General features: G+C 45.1%; 2 protein-coding genes and 1 pseudogene across 7 annotated transcripts in view; 1 reads left to right on the plus strand and 2 right to left on the minus strand.

The window, feature by feature from the left end:
* Positions 1-18813, plus strand: part of MPND (MPN domain containing) — a 149738-nt gene extending 130925 nt beyond the window's left edge. For all 6 annotated transcript variants that reach the window (XM_088444085.1, XM_088444083.1, XM_088444084.1 and 3 more), the window contains exons 12-13: positions 17409-17501; positions 17694-18813. In XM_088444085.1, coding sequence (XP_088300211.1) covers positions 17409-17501; positions 17694-17780 — 180 coding nt within the window. In that variant the 3' untranslated portion in view covers positions 17781-18813. The remainder of the gene's footprint in view (positions 1-17408; positions 17502-17693) is intronic.
* On the minus strand, positions 5522-5698 carry LOC148508748 (U2 spliceosomal RNA; annotated as a pseudogene).
* The window catches only part of SH3GL1 (SH3 domain containing GRB2 like 1, endophilin A2), a 77949-nt gene continuing 73920 nt past the window's right edge, over positions 17533-21561 (minus strand). The window contains exons 8-9 of the mRNA XM_088444088.1: positions 20862-20918; positions 17533-20732 (exon numbers count right to left, since the gene is read on the minus strand). Coding sequence (XP_088300214.1) covers positions 20536-20732; positions 20862-20918 — 254 coding nt within the window. The 3' untranslated portion in view covers positions 17533-20535. The remainder of the gene's footprint in view (positions 20733-20861; positions 20919-21561) is intronic.

Below are 21561 nucleotides of genomic sequence, written 5' to 3' on the forward strand. Positions count from 1 at the left end.
GTCCAAAGACTCCTCCAAACTATCCGCCCAGCGCTCCATAGCTCTGGCTACCCAACACACGGCCATAGCCGGTCTGGATGCCCCCCCCCGCAAGGGAATAAATGGATTTCAGGCAGATTTCCACCTTGCGGTCCGTAGCATCCTTCAAGGAGGACATGGAAGGCATGGGCAAAGTAGCACTTCGGACTAGGCGTGTCACGTGAGAATCCACCTATGGAGGGAAATCCCACTTAGAAAAATAATTGTCAGCAAACGGATAAGCCACGGCTAAATGCCTCTGAGGCTGATACAGTTTTCCGGGATGTTTCCACGCCTCCTCTAAATGGTCTACTAACTGACCCGAAAGAGGAAACACTGTGGCATCACCCTTAATATCCTTGAAAAAGGCATATTTGGACTTGGACACCGGAGGATCATCGTCCTCAATGACTAAAGCCGTGCGGACTGCCCGAATAAGGCCAGGAATATAAACTTTGGACTTAGCGTCTGACTCTTTAGTACGGAGAGGTTTTGGTCAGATAGATCCAGAATCTCCCCATCATCGGACGTCACATCGTTATCCTCATAAGGAGCAGACAGAGACGCCACAGGCCGCTTGTGCGGCCGCAACACAGATTCCCCTTGTAACACTTCCGACAAATGCTGTACTGAATTTGTCAGTGAATTAACCCACGAAGGCTCCTGGGAAACCTGGGGAGGAGAAATAGGGAGACTGTGGGGTACCATCAGTTGTCTCGGGAACCCCTGCATGGGTGACGATACCACTGACTGCTGGGACAATCCCATCTGGGAAAACGTAGGTGGCGGAGCTAACTGGCCCACTAGGGTTGTAAGTGCCTTAGCGAAACAAGCCCAGGGAGGTTCCTGTACCGGAGCCGTGACAGTAATTGGCCACGCCAATAAACAACACTGCCGACATAACCCCTCTGCGTTACCCTCCCCCTCTGCTATTGGTACATTGCACTTAGTACACATAAGCTGGAGAGGAAATTCACTCTCAGACATGATGGTAAGTATGTGACCCCTCTCACTGATACTCGTTAGTATAGTGGGAGAACCGCCCTGCAATCACCACACAGGCTTTAGCAGAGTAAGATCAGGGACAGTAAAACGGCTGACAGTAGAAAGTGAAAGTACAGGCAGCAGACGCTAGCAGAAGTCACATACTATGCAGAAGAAATCAATCCCTGCACTATCAGTGCTGTTTCTCAACTACACAGAGTCTTGTAGGACACAGCGCTGCATACACAGACCTGCAGTCAACGGAGGAGAGGTATGCCGGGGGACCCAAGCCGCGATGCCACCGATCAGCAGCGTTCACCATACAAAGATGGCCACCAAGGAGCAGAGAGGAGGCCGGCCTGGGGGAGGAGCACTGCCACAGGGCCAATCGGCAGCGCAGAGAGCGCTGTGTGCAGCGGGGGAGGCGCCGGCTGTATACAGGGAAGGCTTGCTCCCCTGGCATGCAATTAACCCCTGGGACGCCGCAGCGCTTGCCGCTCAGCTGCGGCCCGCTGTCCCAGGGGGGTAGTGGAAGCGCAGGTTAGTACCTGGCTCCACGCTGCAGCCAGTCCCCAGGGAGCCCCCTGCCTGGAGACTGTGGACCATATGCTCAGCAGGGACCCACCGCGGGACCTCCGCTGCTTACCTGCTCCCCTTGAATCCGGCCATGGTCCGAAGCATCTGGGGTCACCGCTAGCCGTGACCCCAGATACTTACCAGCATCCCCGGATCAGTACCGGCGTTCTGGTACCGGCGGGGTGTAGGGAAGATGGCATGGACGTCAGCAGTGACTGTCCATGCTGTACTCCCAGATGTGCAGCCACAGCTGCCTTGAAGAAAACTTCAGGGGCTATTCTTAGCCCCCCTCTAAACATGTGCTCCGACTTCGAGTCAGGCACCAACGAAACTGAGATGCCTTGGCTCGGGGTATAGGAGGGGGACCCTAGTGCATCCTGGGAGGCTGAAAACTTAACTCTATGGTGCCCGATGCCTGACGTCATCACCTATACCCAAGGTATCCTGTGGATACCCTATGGACCCTGATGTAGAAAAATATAATAAAACAACTCTAAAAAAATAAATAAGCTTAGGGGCCGCTAAGGGTGACCCGACTCCGGCCAGGCACCAACTAAAACTGAGGTATCTGTGGCTCGGGGGTGGGGTATAGAGGATGGACTCAGTGCATCCTGGGAGCAGCAAAAGCTTTAACTGTGTGGTGCCCATGGATCCAGATCCAGCTATACCCCAAGGTCAACCCTGTGGACCCTGAAGTAGAAAAATGGATCAATACAACCACAGGTAGGAGAGGAACCGAGACAACTTGGTAGGAACCTGTACGAGACTGCAGAACGGTCCAATCAAAGGACAAGATCAGATAAGGGGTACAACAACACAAGGCGCTCAGACAACCCCCCCATGCCAAGCAAAGGCCGGGAGTATTACAGCTGTCTCAGTAAAACAATTAATGAGCAACTTGCACCGCAAACTAGGAATCAAGGACTCCTAAGCGAGCCTACCGAGGGTCCAAAGAAGCCCAGAAGGTTCAAAGGAGCCAGCTGGTAAGTACAAATGGTGTTAGCACACAGAGGACACCCTGAAAAAGGCATCTAAACTTCAGGTAGGCATGGAGAAGATGATTAAGCAAAATAACAGGTTGGAGATCAGTATCCCCTGGAAAAGGGCCAAGGCCCCAATGCGCAAAGAGAGAATTCAACATAGCTGGAATGAACTGGGGAGGAAACCCCCAGCTAAACTCCTAATGAGGTCCACTAATTCAGTTAGAACTCCTGACAGGCATGTAGCAGTGTACAAAAAGATAGGGTTAGTAGCACTGAGAATACTAGCACTTTCAGGCAAATAGTGTGAATACATGCAAACGGACAGCACCGCTCCTTTCATACCTGCTTCCATCACGTTTACCTAAAAGGGCTTTACACATTATTTTACATTTGTATGTATACATACTTTCTCTTATCTCATTAGCGCTTGTTATCAATTTATCTATTCTTATATTTACTGAGCCGCTAACATTTCATATAAATCAGCGCAGAATACTATTACCTAGAGCCACTCTGGCAAGTGAGGTGGGCCACAGTGGCTTGTAGACCAAGAACTGACCATAGAGGAAGACACATTAAAGCACCGACTGAAAGGCTGAAGGAGTTGCGTCCTACAGTCGCCATGTGGAGACTGCATCTGTACCTTCCGGAGCGACCAATAGGAGAGCTTCGAAAACTCGACAGAATCACTCAAACTCATCATGTGAGAAACCATAATCCTGAAGTTCCTCAGGCCCCTGGGATCAAAAGGCACTGAAAAGCATTAGAATGTAGAGCTTATGTACAGTAAATGACCTATTCACTATTACAGGAGATCTGCGGAAAGGAAGGCTGCCTACAGAATAATAAAATGATGCTCCACCCAACTGGCAGAGCAGCTGACCATGTTAAAGGAACTGCAACTGAGAGCGCCACATGATGGCTTATGTGGGCAACGGGAGTCACACCACCAAGCCCTGCCAGGACCTGACTATGCTTGAGGATAGGTAGAACCAGACAGAGGGTTCCGAAACCATCCAGAATAGTAGTAACAGGCTCGCATGTATCCTAAGAAGCAGACTGGACGTATGACATAGGGCCAAAATTTCCCTGTGAAGAGGCAGGGAATGAAAAAGTGTAGTAACTGCACCACGACGAAGGGAATGAGTAGAGAGCCCAAGATCTGCCTGCGAAAGTGTAAGAACACTTTAAGCACATGGATAATTCGTAGTGGGAATTGAACCCATGACCTCAGTGCTGTGAGGCAGTAATGCTAACCATTACATCATCTTTGCTGTCCTGGTAGGAATGAGAGAGAGGACGGTAACCAGAAGACCCTTAGTCTGATGGCAGGGAGGAATAGAAGAATACTAACCAAACCTTGGCATACAGCAAAGGGGAAAAGTAATTATCGATTCATAGAACAACCAAAGATCTTCTTCTGGATATCCCGTGACGTTATGTGGGCCAGAGAATCCGGGAGACCCGCTAGCGCCCAGAAAATTAGTTGGCTGGAAAAAGCAGTCCGGCATCTGACCAGTAAGAGACTAGCAAGTCACTCGCACCTGCAGAGACAAGGACCTGGATAATAACCGTAGAGGTCTGAGGTGAGCGAACAGTCTTCCAGAGGGGAGTGTTTGGGAAACCCGCTATGGTCTAAATGAGTCCCTTATGGACTCAACCCCGGGCTATACTGGTCCCCAGACAGGAACTCTACCCTGTGTCAGAGGTGGGATCTGAATCCAATCTCCAGAAGACTCAGGGCCTGATTCAGACCCACTCGCGAGCGCTCGCAAGCGGGTCGATGTTGCCCAAGTGCGCATGCGCACGACGGAGGTGGCTCCGTCGTGCCCATGCGCGAAACCCGAATAACGACGGCCAAGCCGTCGCTATGGGTCTCGCACCAAAGGGGGCGTGCTGTCGATGTTGATTGACAGCACACCCCCTTTGATGGGCGTGGCTGCCCAGACGGAGGTGTTCCCATGGGAACACCTACCGTCTGGGGCCGGCCCCACTGACATCACTAGTGACATCACTGACATCACTAGTGATGTCAGTGGGAGTGCTTTTGGCTCTGATAGAGCCAAAAGCACTCCAGGGCTTGCGGCAGCGAGACCCTACCGCAGGGTCTCGTCGCAAGCCCGATGGTCTTGACCATTGCGACCATCATTTTGGCTGCTCGCTATAGCTGTGGGTGGTCACCCACAGCTATGCGAGCGGCCAGGAGGCCGCTCCAAAAGGTAGGAGGGACGGCCCTGATTCAGAGCAAGCGCTCTGTCAGAGCATCCGGCTCTGAATCAGGGCCTCAGTGCCGTAGACCCTATGGTCGAGTGGAATGGCTGAGTAAGGCCATCTACTTCAGGGCCCAGGGTTCATAGAGGAGGAACTTCTTAATTTAGAAGGAAGACCTCCAGTACAAAATGCCAACAATGTATGCGGGCACTAACTAGAGATTGTCTCGTTCAACCCCGGACAACAAGGACTCTCTCGAAATACAGAAGAGCCTCTAAATACCTAGAGTCAGTGACCGCTCCCTAGAGACTGTCCTGGTCGGCATACTAGATGTCTGTGCTTAAGAGGCTAATATGGCAATGTCAATGACCTCTTAATTAATTAGGTAGTAGTCTGATTGAACTGTCCTTTCAAGCATCTGACCAGCAGCCTCTAGACTTGGCGCCCAAGCAAAGTGAGGGATGCACTTTATACTAGATCTTTCTGGGGAAACTATAGAGCTGCTCTAGATAGCAGACCTAAGACAGACAGGCAAAGGTAGACAACCAGGAATCCTATTTCGTCAATTGCTTAGATATCTAGAAGCCTCTGGTAGAAGGTCCTCAAGCTACCTAAAGGAAGGAAGTACCCTTATCCTAATCTCAGCTCTAAGTAGCTGGGCTCTAGAGCAGGGGGCTGCATGTGCCAAGGTAAGGAAAGAATTTGTCCGTCCTTATTAGGGTGTTTTTCAGGGCCTGGAAATCCAGCTTCCTCTTGATTCCTAACCTGACAGAAGTACACTGGACCTGGATGCAACATGGAGTGGACAGAGCAAGTACCTTTGCCATCTCCCCCTTTTATATGGCACCAAGATAGGGGGCGTATCAGGTATGAAATCGATAAGAACAGATACTAAACCTGATCTTGGCCAAAGGCCAAAAAGCGCACCGAGCACTGTAAAGCCTGGATAGGCCTGTACTGAGCCATGAAAGGCAATCAGAGGGGTTAACTGAAAACACCTCACAACCACAGGATACATACAGTCAGCCACTCCTGTACAGAGCTAGTAAAGGAGTGTTGCATCTTCTAGACTTGACAGGAGGTGTGATCCTCTTTGTAGGAAGGAGACCTGCGTATTGGCCCGCAAGACCATGTTTTAACTGGTCGGGAGTTGCAAACAGGTTAGTAAACATCCACATTATCGTAATTTGTAGCATGTTACGGCTTCCTTGACTGGTAACCCTAGTTAAGGAACGTAGCATTGAAATACTGGGCCCGAGACCTGCAATAGGGATTCCTCTGCATTTGTGGTTTCAGAACACAGATCTGTGCAGAAAGTATATTATTACACAGCTCCAGAAAAAAGGTTCAACATCTACTTAAAACATGAGCACCTACCTCCCTAGGTGCCTCAACCTTGGAAGCCATTTAAAGCAATTCAGTGGTATATCCTCCCACACAAAAGTTATAAAAACCAGTGGTGTATACGGGGTTGCGCCATGAATGAGAAGGCGCCACAAATAGAGAAATAAGTGGGGCTTGGAAAAAAACTCAGGTCATGCAAAGCAGTGTCAGAATCACAAACATTTGTTTGTAAATGCTATACCTGGGGGCACAAACCTACACATAGAGCCATTTTTCCGTCTTTATTGATGTACTTTGTATTTGAACATATTTATATGTATGAATGTATTTATTTCAAAGTACCTCAGCCTGCACACATAATTCAAGGCACAAAAGCAATGGGCAATAACAGTGCTCAATAAACCAGCTCGTATAGAACAGGAAAGAGTTAAATGTATGCAGGGCTAGTTATAGCAAGGTATACAAGGAGACAGAAGCCCATACTCCATGGAACCTGCTGAAGCATGCATTTATAAAATGGCTGCCCAACATAATTCCATAGGAGGTGAAGAGAGTGAGGAAACACCCTGGGACAGGCTGCCTGCGAGAGAGTGTGCGCTCAGGAGTGGGGGAGGGGCTAACAGGAAGAGCCTGTCTCCCCCTATGATATGGACCACAGGGACATGGTCATTACCGCTAGTAAGCGGTGCCCTGTTCCCCCTTACCCTGGTGGTAGTGTATGGAGCGTGGACACGCAGAGCCTACAGTAACAACACCACTGGTGGTCTCACTGGCAGGGAATAGCCGCGAGCATGCGACTCCCTGCAAGTAGGGAGCCACCCTTACCTTGTCCCTGATAGCGTCCCGCTGCGGGCTCCGGGAGTGGTGTGTGCGGAGACCCGCGACGGAAGCCACTAACCTAGTCGCCGGTGCTGCCGCCACAGGCACTGGGGTCGTTGGAGTGGCGTGACTGTTTCCTATAGGACGCCTTTCACTAGCCTCTCGTAAAAAATAAAAATAAATATTTAAAAATAACAGCAACAGGGGGCAACTTTAAAGCACAAACAGGTGCCCGTTCCTGCTCAGCACCAAACTAAAATTGCTGGCTGGGTGCAGGGTATAGTGGAGAGGGAGCCAGGTGGCTGCTGGGAAGAAGTCAGTAACTATTTGGTGCCCAGAATCTCCCTCTCCAGGCTATACAGTAACCCTATGGGAGAGTCACGGTCGTGTCAATGCAAGCGGCTGCGTTCAGAGAAGGAAATACTGTGCCTACCATAGGTGGACACAAGTGTTTATGGTGAGAGCAAAGATGTGGTGTAGTATTTACAATCACCGGCAGATTGACATCGTCCATGGCCATTGAAAGAGGTCTCCTCAGGGCTTGCACATTCTGTTGCTCACAAGTACACAAGGGGATAGCTGAAACTAGTATTTGCATATTAGTGCAGCTGCAAATCCAGTCAAAATTGCAATAGCGTCCACTTTGAATCAGGCCCTGAATGACATAAGTAACTGGAAATAAGGGTCAAGGCAAAACCTTTATTCCTCTAAAATATATACAGTAGTTGCAAGATTTGTCCATCAGATTTCCATATTATATAATGAACGTGATTCGACAAGCCAAAGAATGCATTTCTGCTGCTCCACAGTCCAATAACACTTTGCTTTACACCAGGGATGGGGAACCTCAGGCCCGGGGAATTTGGTCTGGCCCTCGGAGCTTTTTTCTGCTAGCCTCACTTGGCTAGCAGGGTGCCAAGAATGGCACCCTGCAGCTAAAATCTATGCAAAAATCTATGCAGCAGTGCTGCCTGGAGCATCCTTAGGACGCTGCAGATGGTCACACCGCTGCCCTTACAACTCCCCGGAGCATCCTCAGGATGCTCCGGGCATTGCTGTAATCACCGGTGACTGGCCTGCCCCTGTGACACATCCCATAGAGTGGACATGGCCTGCACCAGGCCCGCGAATAATGTTATATAGATCAAAATGGCCTTCAGCAGAAAAAAGGTTCCCCACCCCTGCTTTTCACCATCTCAGCCAATCCTTTTCATTGCACATGGGCAGTTGTAGCTTGTGTGCGGCTGCATGGCCATAGAAACCCAAACCAAGATGCATCTGACAAACTGTTTTTGTACATTTGTTTCTTTCAGAAGTAGTTGGGAACTCTGCAGAGAGTGTTGCAACCAAGGACAAATTATTTTAAACACTACAGCAATTCTGAGAGTTTGTATGGCCTATTGTTTGTCACTCCCAGACATTTCCACATCACAAGACTAACAAGGCAGAAATTTGATAAACTGACTTGGAAAGGTGTCATGCAGACAGCGTCATGTTGACCTTCACTGATCTCTTCAGTATGACCCATTATACTGCTTATGTTTGACCATGGATATTGCATGGCTCAGCACCTGCTAGTAATTGGTGTGGCTGAGATAGCCAAACACTAATAAAAGGGGGGTTCACATGCTTTTAACCATTTATTGTACTCACTGATAATTCTTGATCAAGAGGCCTATGTATCAAGCTGTTTTTTTTTTACATAAAATTGTGAAGAAACTGCATTTTCTGCATAATTTTATGTATAGAACCTATGTACTAATGGCACAATGCAGGAGATTTCACAGAAATCACTGGCAAAGTGCTAATTAGCACAGGGAATTATTAATCATTAATTAATTATCATCAATGGGAACTACGATCTGACCCCTGTTCAGAGTTTGGCCCCAGTAGTTGACACCATCTTCAGATGGTGTAAACGGCTTTAAGCCTATGGAGACTCGAGGAGCAGGCTCTGGAAGCTCACACAGTAAGCAAGCGCACAGTGTCAGCTTCAACAGGAGTTTTTTACAAACGTGAAAGACTTATACTATATGCCGGGGTTATGACTTGCAGGGACAGCAGTTATCGCAACTGCTGTCCCTGCAAGTTCCCCTTTGTACACATCTTTCTGGTGTTATACTAATTGATTCTAGTGCAAAGAAACCACACACAGGGCCCAATTCTATTTGGTTTCCCATTTTTGATAAAGTGACAAATGTGCTTGATTTCAGAGGATTTTTTGTTTTACTTTTAGGTCTACACAGTTAGTCTTCTATGTTTTAATAATAGGATATTTCTTCTTCAGGGTCCCTAGTGCTCCACAGGGAGACAATGGGGTGTAGGTGGTACTACCATTCCACTGCGGTCTTGCCGCCCGAGCTGCTCCTCCCTCACCCTCCGCCCCCTCACGGCAGCCATTTTCTGCAATAGCCTCAGGTCTCCGGGAACGCTGGGTCCGGTCTGCCTGTATACCTCTCCTAGGAGCCAGGTTATACAGCGCTATTTCCTACCAGCCACTGCGGTCTGTGTAGTTGAATTTAGTGCCCACTTCTTGTATGCTCTGCATTGTATGTAACTTGTGCTAGCACTGCTGTCTATTTTTTCTCCACTTACACCTTCCCTTTCTTTCATTATAACCCTGGAATACTAAGGGATAGGGGTTCACTGTACCTCACATCTACCTATATTTGTGAGGGCTATCACATACTGTATATCTGTGTTGCTCTCTGCACTGTGCCAGATTGTGTGCTATATTCTTGCAGCTATGTCTAGCAAAGGCAAGAATAACAAGCAGCATGCGGCTCCCACGCTGGTGTCTTGCAAGTCCTGTTTGTCCTTTGCTTCAAAGGATCTGGCCCATCAGCCCCTGCATCCTCTCCTCAGGACCCCCCCGGGCTTCTTTTTCACAGGTGTTGGCAAAAATTGCAGACCACCTAGCGGTCCCTGTGGTAGCTCCCCTTTTGGGATGGCCACAGCAGGTACTACCTGCAAATCCTTTGCCTCCCCCATGGGTAGACATACTTTCTACCTCATTGCAGAGTCTGGTGGCTACCTGTACAGCCTGTCAACAAGTGCTGCATAAGGAGAGACCATTACCTAGTAAACCTACTAAGCGTGCTGTTTTCAGCTATCATATTCTGAGTTATCTGGTGAGGCAGAAGACCGACCTCTCTCAGTCTGACTCCCCCTCAGGAGGAGTAGCACCCCTCTAAATTGAATATACCTGCACTTGTGAGAGCTGTAAAATCTCTTCTTCAAATAGAAGAGGTTTAACCCACTACTAAGGCAAAAGAGCCACTCTTTAAGCGACAGAAGATAGTTTTGCCAGCGTTTCCTCACTCTGATCAGCTATCTGATCTTATGAGTGAAGCATGGAATATGCCAAGTAAAAGGTTTCAGCTGCCTAAACTCTTGATTTCTTTTTACCCGCTTCCAGCTACTAATTGCACTAAATGGGAAGTTCCCCCTGCAGTGGATTCTCACATGAAACGCCTAGTTAAGAACGCTACCTTCCTATCAATACAGCAATCCCCTTAAAGGAGACTACGGATAGAAGGATTGAAGCTTGCCTGAAGTCTATATGCTCTCTTACAGGAGCTATTACTCGTCCTGCCAGAGCTACGGTTTGGGTGGCAAAAGCCATTGAGAGTTGGGCAGAGGACCTGGAAGATACATCTCCCTCTGATGCTTCGAGGGAACAGCAGTCCTACATCTCTCACATTAGGGATGTAGCCTATTTAGAAGCGGCTTTGGATACTGGTCTCCTAGCTTCCAAGGCATCTGCTACTTCCATGGTAGCCCACCGTATCATTTGGCTTCGCTCATGGAAGACAGATTTGGACTCTAAAAATGGCTGTGGAGTCTCTGCCTTATTCTGGGGAGATCCTGTTTGGCCCAGAATTGGACAAGATTGTGACTACCTTGGCAGCTTCTAAGATGGAATTCTTGCCCTCTGCATCTACTACAAAGCCTCAAATGTCATCCTTTCTTCCCCAGGGAATAGCTAAAGGTCAGTCCTTTCCACAGCAGTCAGCATCCACAAAGGCCTTCAAGCCTAGGACCAACAGGCCTGGGCTACTAGATGTCCACCTACCAAATCTGAGGACAAGCCTTCAGTCTGACGGGCCAGGCGCCTGGGTAAAGTGGTCTCCCACGGATATGCCCTCTCATTCCTGAGGCAGCCCCCCCAGCATTTATTTTGCACAGGACCTCCATCGGACCCAAGCAAAGCCCTGCCTCTCCAGAAGGCCATTCAGTCTGTGCTGCTGTCGGAGGTAATAATTCCGGTCCCCTCATCACAACGAGGGATGGGCTATTATTCTATCCTTATCTTGGTTTAGAAGACCAACAGGTCTCACCGGCCTATCCTCAACCTCAAGTTTCTGAACAACTTTAATCAGGGTGCCCAGGTTTCGTATGGAAACCCTACACTATTGTCCTGGCTATGAAGCCTGGGGAAATTATGGTGTCTCTGGACATTCAGGACGCTTACCTATATGTACCTATAGTGCTCTCTCATCAGCAGTATCTCCATATTGCTGTCCTACAGCAACATTACCAAATTTCAAGCACTGCCTTTTGGACTTTGTACAGCTCCTCTGGTTTTTACCAAGATCATGGCAGTTATGGCGGCCTATCTTCATCGTCAGGGGATCAGACTGGATGATATACTTGGACGATATCTTGCTCTTAGCAAACTCCCCAGAGATTCTTCACCACCATCTGCAAGTAACCATTGCCTTTCTACAAACGCACGGTTGGCTGATCAACTGAAACAATGGTACATCTGGGAGCCTTCCTGGACTCTCGGGCTCAGAGAGTCTTCCTGACAGCAAAGTCTCTGCACTACAGAACCGAGTGCACAGGTTAATCCACAGTCACCGAGTGTCAATTCACTCTGCAATGCAGACCTTGGGATCCATGGTGTCCACCTTCGACATGGTGGAGTTCGCTCAGTTTCATTCCAGGCCCCTACAACACCTGATTCTCTCAGGTGGAATGGGCTGCCCCATCTGCTCAGATCCCAGACGATGGGCCTCTCTCCGGAGGGTTGCCTGTCCCTATCCTGGTGGGTACAGATGTCCCACTTAAACAAGGGTCGCCCCTTTTGGATCCCGGACTGGGCACTCATCACCACGGACGCAAGCCTCCGCGGGTGTGGGGCAGTGACCGGCCAGCAGTACTTCAAACGCACCCTGGTTTCCTTCCCAAGGTGGTCTCTCGTTTCCACTTTTGGGGAAAATGTGATTCCGGCCTTTCAATCTTCTCGGCAGGTGAGGCCTCCTTGGATGTGGTCCATGCTCTGAAGATCTACGTGGACAGTACTATTTCCCTCAGGAAATTGGACTCCCTCTTTGTCCTATATAGATTACACAAGAAGGGATGGCTAGCTAACAGACTCTGGCCACATGGCTTCGCATGACTATCTCACAGGCTTACACTCAGACTGGCCTTCCTGTGCCAGCTACAGTATCTGCTCATTGTACTCGCTCTGTGGGTCCCTTGTGGGCAGCCTGCTGTGGCTCATCTGCCGAACAACTATGCAAGGCGGCCACGTGGTGTTCTGTTCACACCTTTCTTAGGTTCTATGCCTTTGATACATTTGACTCTCAGGATGGTTCCTTCGGGCACCGGGTTCTCCTCTCATCAACTCAGGAACGTCCCCGCTCTTGAACAACTTGCTTTGGGACATCCACATTGTCTCCTTGTGGAGCCCTATGGACCCTGAAGAAGAAAAGGAGAGTTATGGTAAAAACTACTTTTTCTTCAAAGTCCTTAGGGTCCACAGTGTACCCACCTTGACGCACCTGGCTTCTATGGGTTTCTTCTCTTGGAAGAGATGTTTCATTTTCTGTGTGAGAGTGTGATTCTTCAGTGTTCTCTCCTATCCTGCTCCTGCCTTGGGCTTGTTAACAAATCTGAGTTGCCTTCAGGCTGTGGGTGGGGTATAGGGGGAAGGACCGGAGCATCCTGGGATAGTAAAAAGCTTTACTGGTGGTGTCCTGTCCTCCAGGTCCTACCTACACCCCATTGTCTCCCTGTGGACTTTGAAGAAAGAGTTAACAATGGTAAGTTTTACAACAACTCTCCTTGTTTTTGGTAGGATAGTTGAATGAATCAGTTTATTGTATTGGAAATAAATTTGGGTGTGGATATTGTTCCTTTAGTTACTCTCAGATAGTACCTTGCAATGTTATCTAATTCTCCAGAATATATACAGTCAGGTGCATAAATATTGGGACATTGACAGAATTTTCATATTTTGGCCATTATTCACCACCACAATGGCTTTGAAATGAAACAAACAAGATGTGCTTTAACTGCAGACATTCAGATTTAATTTGAGGGTAATTACATCCAAATCTGGTGAGCGGTGTAGGAATTACAACGGTTTCTATATGTGCCTCCAACTTTTTAAGGGGCCAAAAGTAATGGGACAAACTAAACAATCCTAAATCTAACTTTCACTTTTTAATACTTTGTTGCAAATTCTTTGCAGGCAATTACAGCCTGAAGTCTGGAACGCAGACATCACCAGACGCTGGGTTTCATCCCTGGTGATGCTCTTCCAGGCCTCTACTGCACGTCTTCAGTTCCTGCTTGTTCTTGGGGCATTTTCCCTTCAGTTTTGTCTTCATCAAGTGAAATGCATGCTCAAATAGGATTCAGGTAAGGGGATTGACTTGGCCACTGCATAACATTCCACTTTTTAGCCTTAAAAACTTATTTGGTTGCTTTTGCAGTATGCTTCGTGTCATTGTCCATCTGCACTGTGAAGCGCCGTCCAATGAGTTCTGAAGCATTTGACTGAATATGAGCATATATTGCCCGAAACACTTCAGAATTCATTCTGCTGCTTTTGTCAGCAGTCACATCATCAATAAATACAATGGAACCAGTTCCAATGGCAGCCATACATGCCCACGCCATGACACTACCACCGCCATGCTTCACTGATGAGGTGGTATGTTTTGGATCATGAGCAGTTCCTTTCCTTCTCCATACTCTTCTCTTCCCATCACTCTGGTACAAGTTTTTCTTTGTCTCATCTGTCCATAGGATGTTGTTCCAGAACTGTAATGGCTTTTTTAGATGTTGTTTGGCAAACTCTAATCTGGTCTTCCTATTTTTGTGGCTCACATCTTGTGGTGAACCCTCTATATTCACTCTTGTGAAGTCTTCTCTTGATTGTTGACTTTGACACATATACATCTACCTCCTGGAGAGTGTTCTTGATTTGGCCAACTGTTGTGAAGGGGTTTTTCTTCACCAGGGAAATAATTCTTCTGTCATCCACCACAGTTGTTTTCCGTGGTATTCCGGGTCTTTTGGTGTTGCTGAGCTCTCCGGTGTGTTCTTTCTTTTTAAGAATGTTCCAAACAGTTGATTTGGCCACACCTAATGTTTTTGCTATCTCTCTGATGGGTTTGTTTTGATTTTTCAGCCTAATGATGGCTTGCTTCACTGATCGTGACAGCTCTTTGGATCTCATATTGAGAGTCGACAGCAACTGTTTCCAAATGCAAATGTCACACCTAGAATCAACTCCAGACCTTTTACCTGCTTAATTGATAATGTAATAACGAGGGAATAGCCCACACCTGTCCATGAAATAGCTTTTGAGTTGATAGTCCCATTACTTTTGGCCCCTTAAAAAGTGGGAGGCACATATAGAAACCATTGTAATTCCTACACCGTTCACCTGATTTGGATGTAATTACCCTCAAATTAAATCTGAAAGTCTGCAGTTAAAGCACATCTTGTTTGTTTCATTTCAAAGCCATTGTGGTGGTGAATAGAGGCCAAAATATGAAAATTCTGTCAATGTCCCAATATTTATGCACCTGACTGTAGATGCATTTATGCATTTTATACATAGTATGACAGTTATAAAGCCCAGGGACAAAGTTATACATTGTAAATATTTTTCTGCACAACCTTTAGGATGGAATAGATGATAGAAGAGTTTGGAAAAGTTTTAGGGGGCTAATGAGAGACCTCTATTCTCTATTCAGCACAATATAGCAGACTCCTATTTTTAAAACAAGCCAATGGTCTGGTGGATCTCCTCTGCATATCTAAATGGATAGATTGAGCATTATATAGATTTTTGAAACCCATCAAGTGATGATATATTAGAGCAGTGGTTCTCAAACTCCGTCTTCAGGACCCCAAACAGCAGGTGCACAGGTGTGTTAATACTCACGGACACATTTTAAAAGATCCACAGGTGGCGCTAATTATTTAACTTCCGATTATGTGAGGAGACCTGGAAAACATGCACTGTTTGGGGTCCTGAGGGCAGAGTTTGAGAACTGTGTATTAGTGTACAGCAGGGTGACATCTTCAGAATGTGATTTCTTACCATATTTCAGCACTGCAGTGTGCCCTTTAGCCTGAACTTCATGAAGGCATAACCTGAATACACCAAAGGATCGCAATGTGCTCACCGCTGGATTCAAGATATTAGCGTTTCTAGCAGTGAATGCCAAAAGATCGTTGGGAGATAGCAGGGACTTAAATATTCCCTTACAGCAAAGTTTCCCAAATGCAGTCCTCAAGGCTCCCCAACAGTTCAGGTTTTAGATAGCGTTCCCGCTAGGCTGTTTTAGCGGGGCGCGGCGCCCTGCCCTCCTTCTGGAGGGCAAAAAGCACCCTGCCCTCCAGGAGGAGGGCAAAAAGCGCGCTGCCCTTACAGCCTGCGGGAGCCGTTCTCACCCGCGGGACGCAGTGTCCCGCGGGTGGACAAACATGCGGTGATCCGGTCACCGCCGGAGAATAGACGCCGGGCGCATGCGCCCGGCATCTATTCTCCCTTTCTGCAGCGCTTGGGGGCTGCCCGGCATGTCCGTAAGCGCCGGGCACGCCCCCAAGTATGACGAAAAGGGGACGCGTCTTATAGACACGCCCCCTTTTCATAACCACGCCCCCTTTTCGAACGCGCGCGCACAAGATTGCCCTCTCTAGCTCCGGCGCCCTGCCTGCCGCCGGAGCTAGAGGGAACACTATTAGAGATATCCATGGTTGAGCACAGGTGGTCAAATCAAATTGACTGAGGTACTTAATTAGGTCACTTGTGCTAAACCCTGGATAATCTCTAAAACCTGAACTGTTGGGGAGCCTTGAGGACTGTGTTTGGGAACCTCAGTATGTTCTGCTATATAGCTTAACATGCAAAGTTTATAAATTTTATAACCTGCACTACACTGTATTATCTACTTATTTGTGGCTAACTACATCCTCATGTACTGGTACATATACATCAGCGCTTATCTACTCACCTAATGACATGCCTGATTTCTTCTCTGCCGTCAAATTCTATGTTTCTATCTAAATATATTTTCAAACCAATAAGTTTGATTCAGCTATTATGTTATTACCTGTAGCTCTCCATATTTTGTGAAATCACAAGATACTGCATGCTTTGCCATATAGCTGATAACTGGCTGGGTTTGCTGGGACTTGTGTTTTTTGCAACAGCTGGAGAACCATAGGTTGTCAAGGCTTGTTTTATACGGTCTCCAATTTTAGAACACTGTTTATAAATCGTGTTCTATCAGATAGTTTAATATATAAAATATGAGGTACAGCTACTATATTTTATTCACTTTGAATAGTAAATTTTAATACTGTATATACTATTTTAGGGTGCTATAGTTTATGCTATAAGCAAGATTCAATTAGGTGTGAGCAACCTGCATAAATGAATATTACAGTAGGCTGATCTCTGCTTGCAGCTCTACAGGCTGCAAGTAGAAATCAGACTCTAAGAAATATCTTGTGATGCCGCCAGAAGCTATTCCAGTGATGCTCACGGCTACTTGAATGTGGCTTTATGTATTATGCGCTATGCAGTCATTATGTCGACATAAACTATGTTAAAATACAATACAGGCAGCATTTTGACAAAATGGTTTTAATGCTACTTAAAGCATTGTAACCGTATCTGCATTATAACATGATGCTGTACCATCATGTTTAAAGTTATAATGTAGACAGGGTTGAAATGCTTCAAGTATCATTACAAACCGTGTTGACAACATATTCCAAGTTCAAATCCATACTGGGGTGTTCTACATTACTGCCATTAAGAAAGAAATGTGACTACTAGCATAGACCCTACACAGCTGGTGGTCTGACAGCACTGGTTTAAGAGCCTGTGTTAACATTGTCAGAACAATTTTATTGTTCTGACAATATGAACTCTCACAATTTTCTAATTAGAAAAATTGTTCTATGTCAGAGGTTCCCAAACTCGGTCCTCAACGCACCCTAACACTCCAGCTTTTAAGAATATCCACGCTTGACAACAGTTGATTGTAATTAGTGCCTCAGCCAATTTGTTTTTACCACCTGTGCTCAACCATGGATATCGCTAAACCCTGAACTGTTGGGGAGCCTTGAGGACCGCATTTGGGAACCTCAGCTGTATGTGTCGTTTACCATATATAAACATTCATTGAATTTGGCTGTACTCTTGCTGTTCCATAGATCATGCTGGTTGAATTTTATAAGGGAGGACCAGATCAAACTGCATTCCAGGACATATGGAATGAAGAAAAGACTTTCCTAGACAAAATAAAGGTACCAGACATAATACAGAGTTTCATTGTATTTTCAGACATTTTAATATTTATAATAAAATATATTTAGAGTAAATAATTATAAAATATACATAGTGTAGTATTTCTGCATCCATAGCTCCAAAATAAACAAAAAATTTATAATTAAAAGCTATATAAAAAACACAACAGTTTGGTTTCATTTCTTTTGCAGGGATCTTTGGCAAGCAGAACTCCCAAGGACCCAGGATTTGAGACTGTTCTGGAGCAAATTTATACCCTTCTCAAGCAGCTAGGCTGAAAAAAACATCTGCAATTTTGCAACAACCTTCCAGTTTCTCTCACCACAGGAACATACTGGTTTAAAAATTCTCACAAACATAAAATAAACATGGGTATGATAACACAATCAAATTTAGACTTGTAGTTTAAACTGTAATAGGTTGAATAAATGTGGGTTCATTCCATCAGTTTTCTTAAGGAGTTATCTGCAACTCTTCCGTCTGTCATACTTTTAAACCTCTAGACCCTTCTTATACTCCATAACGAATGAATGCACTAAAAGACAATTTCCTAAAGTACCTCCAACAGGTCATGTTTACAGGATTTCTATCTGTGTAAACAGGTGGGATAATTACTGACCCAGCAAAATAGATTAACTCAACTGTGCAAGATTAAAGAAATACAGAAAACATGACCTGTATGGGGGATTTGAGGATTGGAGTGGAAACACCACTGCTCTAGACCACAGTCTTCAATTATTGTGATACCACACATTCATAAAGTGAGTTACAGAGAATAGACAAAACACTCTAATGGTGCATACACACTGTCAGATTTTCCTTCAGATCTGTACAATAACGATTTTAAAAATCGTTCAATCGTTCATATCTGAAGGAAAATCTGACATATCTGACATGTTTGTCAGATAAACGATGCGCTTTCCCATTTGTCAGATAACGATATCCGACATCTGATGTATTTGCAGTCAGATTTGGACGATTCCATTCATTTTAATACAGGCAAAAATCGTTCAAATCGTTCATCTGACATATCTGACAGTGTGTATGCACCTTAACATTACATTAATTGCAGAGCTCCTTTAGTAAGCATTTTAATATAAATGTATTTCAACATATTTTCGTAACATGTTAAAGCGGAAAGAGCATGAAAAGCTTACATTACTTTCAGATAAACATGCTTGCAAGAAGATCCAATATAATATAATATATATATACATACATACACACACACAAACAATACTGTGCAAAAGTTTTAGGCAGGTGTGGAATAAATGCTGCAAAGTAAGAATGCTTTCAAAAATAGACGTGTTGATTGCATTTTGTTAATTTAATAAAAATAAACAAAGTGAATGAACAGAAGGGAAATCTACATCAAATCAATATTTGGTGTGACCACCCTTTCGCCAAAGGGCTGGAGAGCGGTACAATAATGAATGTCTGCAGGCAACAGTGAAGCATGATGGAGGTTCCTTGCAAGTTTGGGGCTGCATTTCAGCAAATGGGATCCCATGGGGATTTGGTCAGGATTAATGGTGTCCTCAATGCTGAGAAATACAGGCAGGTACTTATCCACCATGCAATACCATCAGGGAGGCGTCTGATTGGCTCCAAATTTATTCTGCAGCAGGACAATGACGCCAAACATACAGCCAATGTCATTAAGAACTATCTTAAACGCAAAGAACAACAAGGAGTCCTGGAAGTGATGATATGGCCCCCACAGAGCCCTGATATCAACATCGTGTCTGGTATTACATGAGGAGACAGAAGGATTTCAGCAAGCCTACATCCACAGAAGATCTGTGGTTCGTTCTCCAAGATGTTTAATACAACCTCCCTGCCGAATTCCTGTGATGCTGTTTTGAAGGCAAAGCGTGGTCACTCCAATTATGGATTCAATTTAGATTTCCCTTCTGTTCATTCACTTTGCATTTTGTTTATTTTTATTAATTAACTATTAACACTTCTATTTTTGAAAGCAGTCTTACTGTGCAGCATAATTTTCTCCACACACACACACACATTATATATATATATATATATATATATATGTATATATATGTATATATATGTATATATATATATATGTCCCTACTGTGCTCTAAGGAGGGGTTGCAGCCATATAGAATGAGGCGTTTCCACTCCACAACCATTACCCCTCAAGGAATATTAGCACAATTTGTAGTCAAGGCCTTTATTTTAATGGATGTGTCAGTTATCAATACATTGATCTATGCACATAAGGGCATCCTTAAAAGATGCACCATTGGTTCCGTCTCAGGATAAACACTGGAATACAAATATATTTTAAAGTGCAAGAGACTTGCTTAAGATCACATGTGATATTCCATGGAATATTTATTGCTGTAAACAGGAAAGAAAAATCATTTTGATTAGCCCTTGCATCAAGTTGGTTGGAGCAATCATGGAAACAGAGGTTGGTACAATGACACAAGAATGTAACTCTGTGCTGATGCTATCAAGCTAAAGTCTATGCAGCTTGACAAGTTAATGCTAAAGTTATGTATACAAAAATAACATATATAATGTAACATTATATAAAGTTTACATATGCTTAGATTTATATAGAATAGTCAGATCCTCTACAGAGACTAACAGTTTAAAAAGAAATATAAAAGAATACAAAATTAATGTTCAGTCATATAATGTAGTTGTAAATGGTAAATCTGTCTATTAGAGGCCAAATTATTGTAAAAATTGTACAATATTATTCTGAAAAAACAATTTACTATGGTAAATGTCTTAGTGTTCTGCGGGTTAGTTAACATGTAATGAAGCTCTCATAGAAGAGTTCTAATGGAAGAGATTTAACAGAAAAAGGATGGACGGAGAACAAGTTAATAGCTGGTGTTCTGAAGCTAATGCACCATACTGTTATAACGACTCCTTCTCTTCAGGACATAGGAGGCATCCACAACTGAGAGAAGAGATGTAAACAGCGCTCCAGTGTAAAGTCCTTAATGTTAAGTGAGAAGGTTGTATAACAAGTTCCTCTTCCAATGAAATAAGTCCTCACTGAGGTAATGGAACCACAATCTCCACATAGTTAAGGGGAAAAAATCCTGACTGGCCATTGATCATTCCTTCATACCAGTTCTCATCGATCTGATTGGTCAGAGTGATTATGTCACCTTCACGGAAACCAAGCTCTCCATCATTCTCTGGTTCAAAATCATATAGTGCTTTACAGCATGGCTGATCTGGTGGAGCTGTTAAATAACAGACAGACAAGAAAAGTTGGAATAAAAAAATAAAAAAAAAAGTTAACGTTGAGGTGTTTTGATCTACTTTAGTTATTGATGACCAGTCATATTTGTAAAATAAGTGTTATTACTCACTGGAGCTGTGGTTGCTGGCTGTTCTGGCAGGCTTTTCTGATCGGAAAGAGGATGAGACTATCCGAAACAATAAATATATAACAGATCAGAAATGAACAACATTGCTCTTTGTGTACAGTATATATAATTTGCCTAGTGGGGATGCTGTATTTCTCTGAAGCTCAGTTCCAATGAACAGGTATTAGAGTGTTGTCTTGAGAGTCTCCCATTCCTGGTAATTCAGCATGAAACCAATGGGTTCTGATGGTACTGGGCTCCTCTCTCTGTACCAAAGTGCTGAAAGTACTGATCTTACAGTGGCTCCAGACGAGACAGCAGCAGAATGTCTCATGGAGACCCCCAGGTACCTCCAAGAACTTTGGTTGCCACAGCAACAAGGTATGGTTCAAATGGGGAGGAAAGGGGGATTTGAAGAGGCACCACATCTCAAGAGTTTGAGGGAATTCCATAAGTGCTAGTTTCTGCTAGTCTCATATGAGTTGCATATGAGAATTGTTGTAGGTGGGAGGGAGTAGTGGCTATTATGTGGACTCCATACACTTGACCCAATTTGAACATTCTAAAAAGACTCCACCCCCCACTCTAACCCCTCCCGCCTCCATTGGATCTCAGTTTTATGTTCTAACAAATTCCTATGGAGAAAAGCACTAGAACTCTGAAACAACAAGGACTATATAACAGAAAGAATGGCGTAAAACAT

This window comes from Taudactylus pleione, unplaced genomic scaffold (genome assembly GCF_031769625.1).
Source record: "Taudactylus pleione unplaced genomic scaffold, aTauple2 ptg000347l, whole genome shotgun sequence".
Lineage (NCBI taxonomy): Eukaryota > Metazoa > Chordata > Amphibia > Anura > Myobatrachidae > Taudactylus > Taudactylus pleione.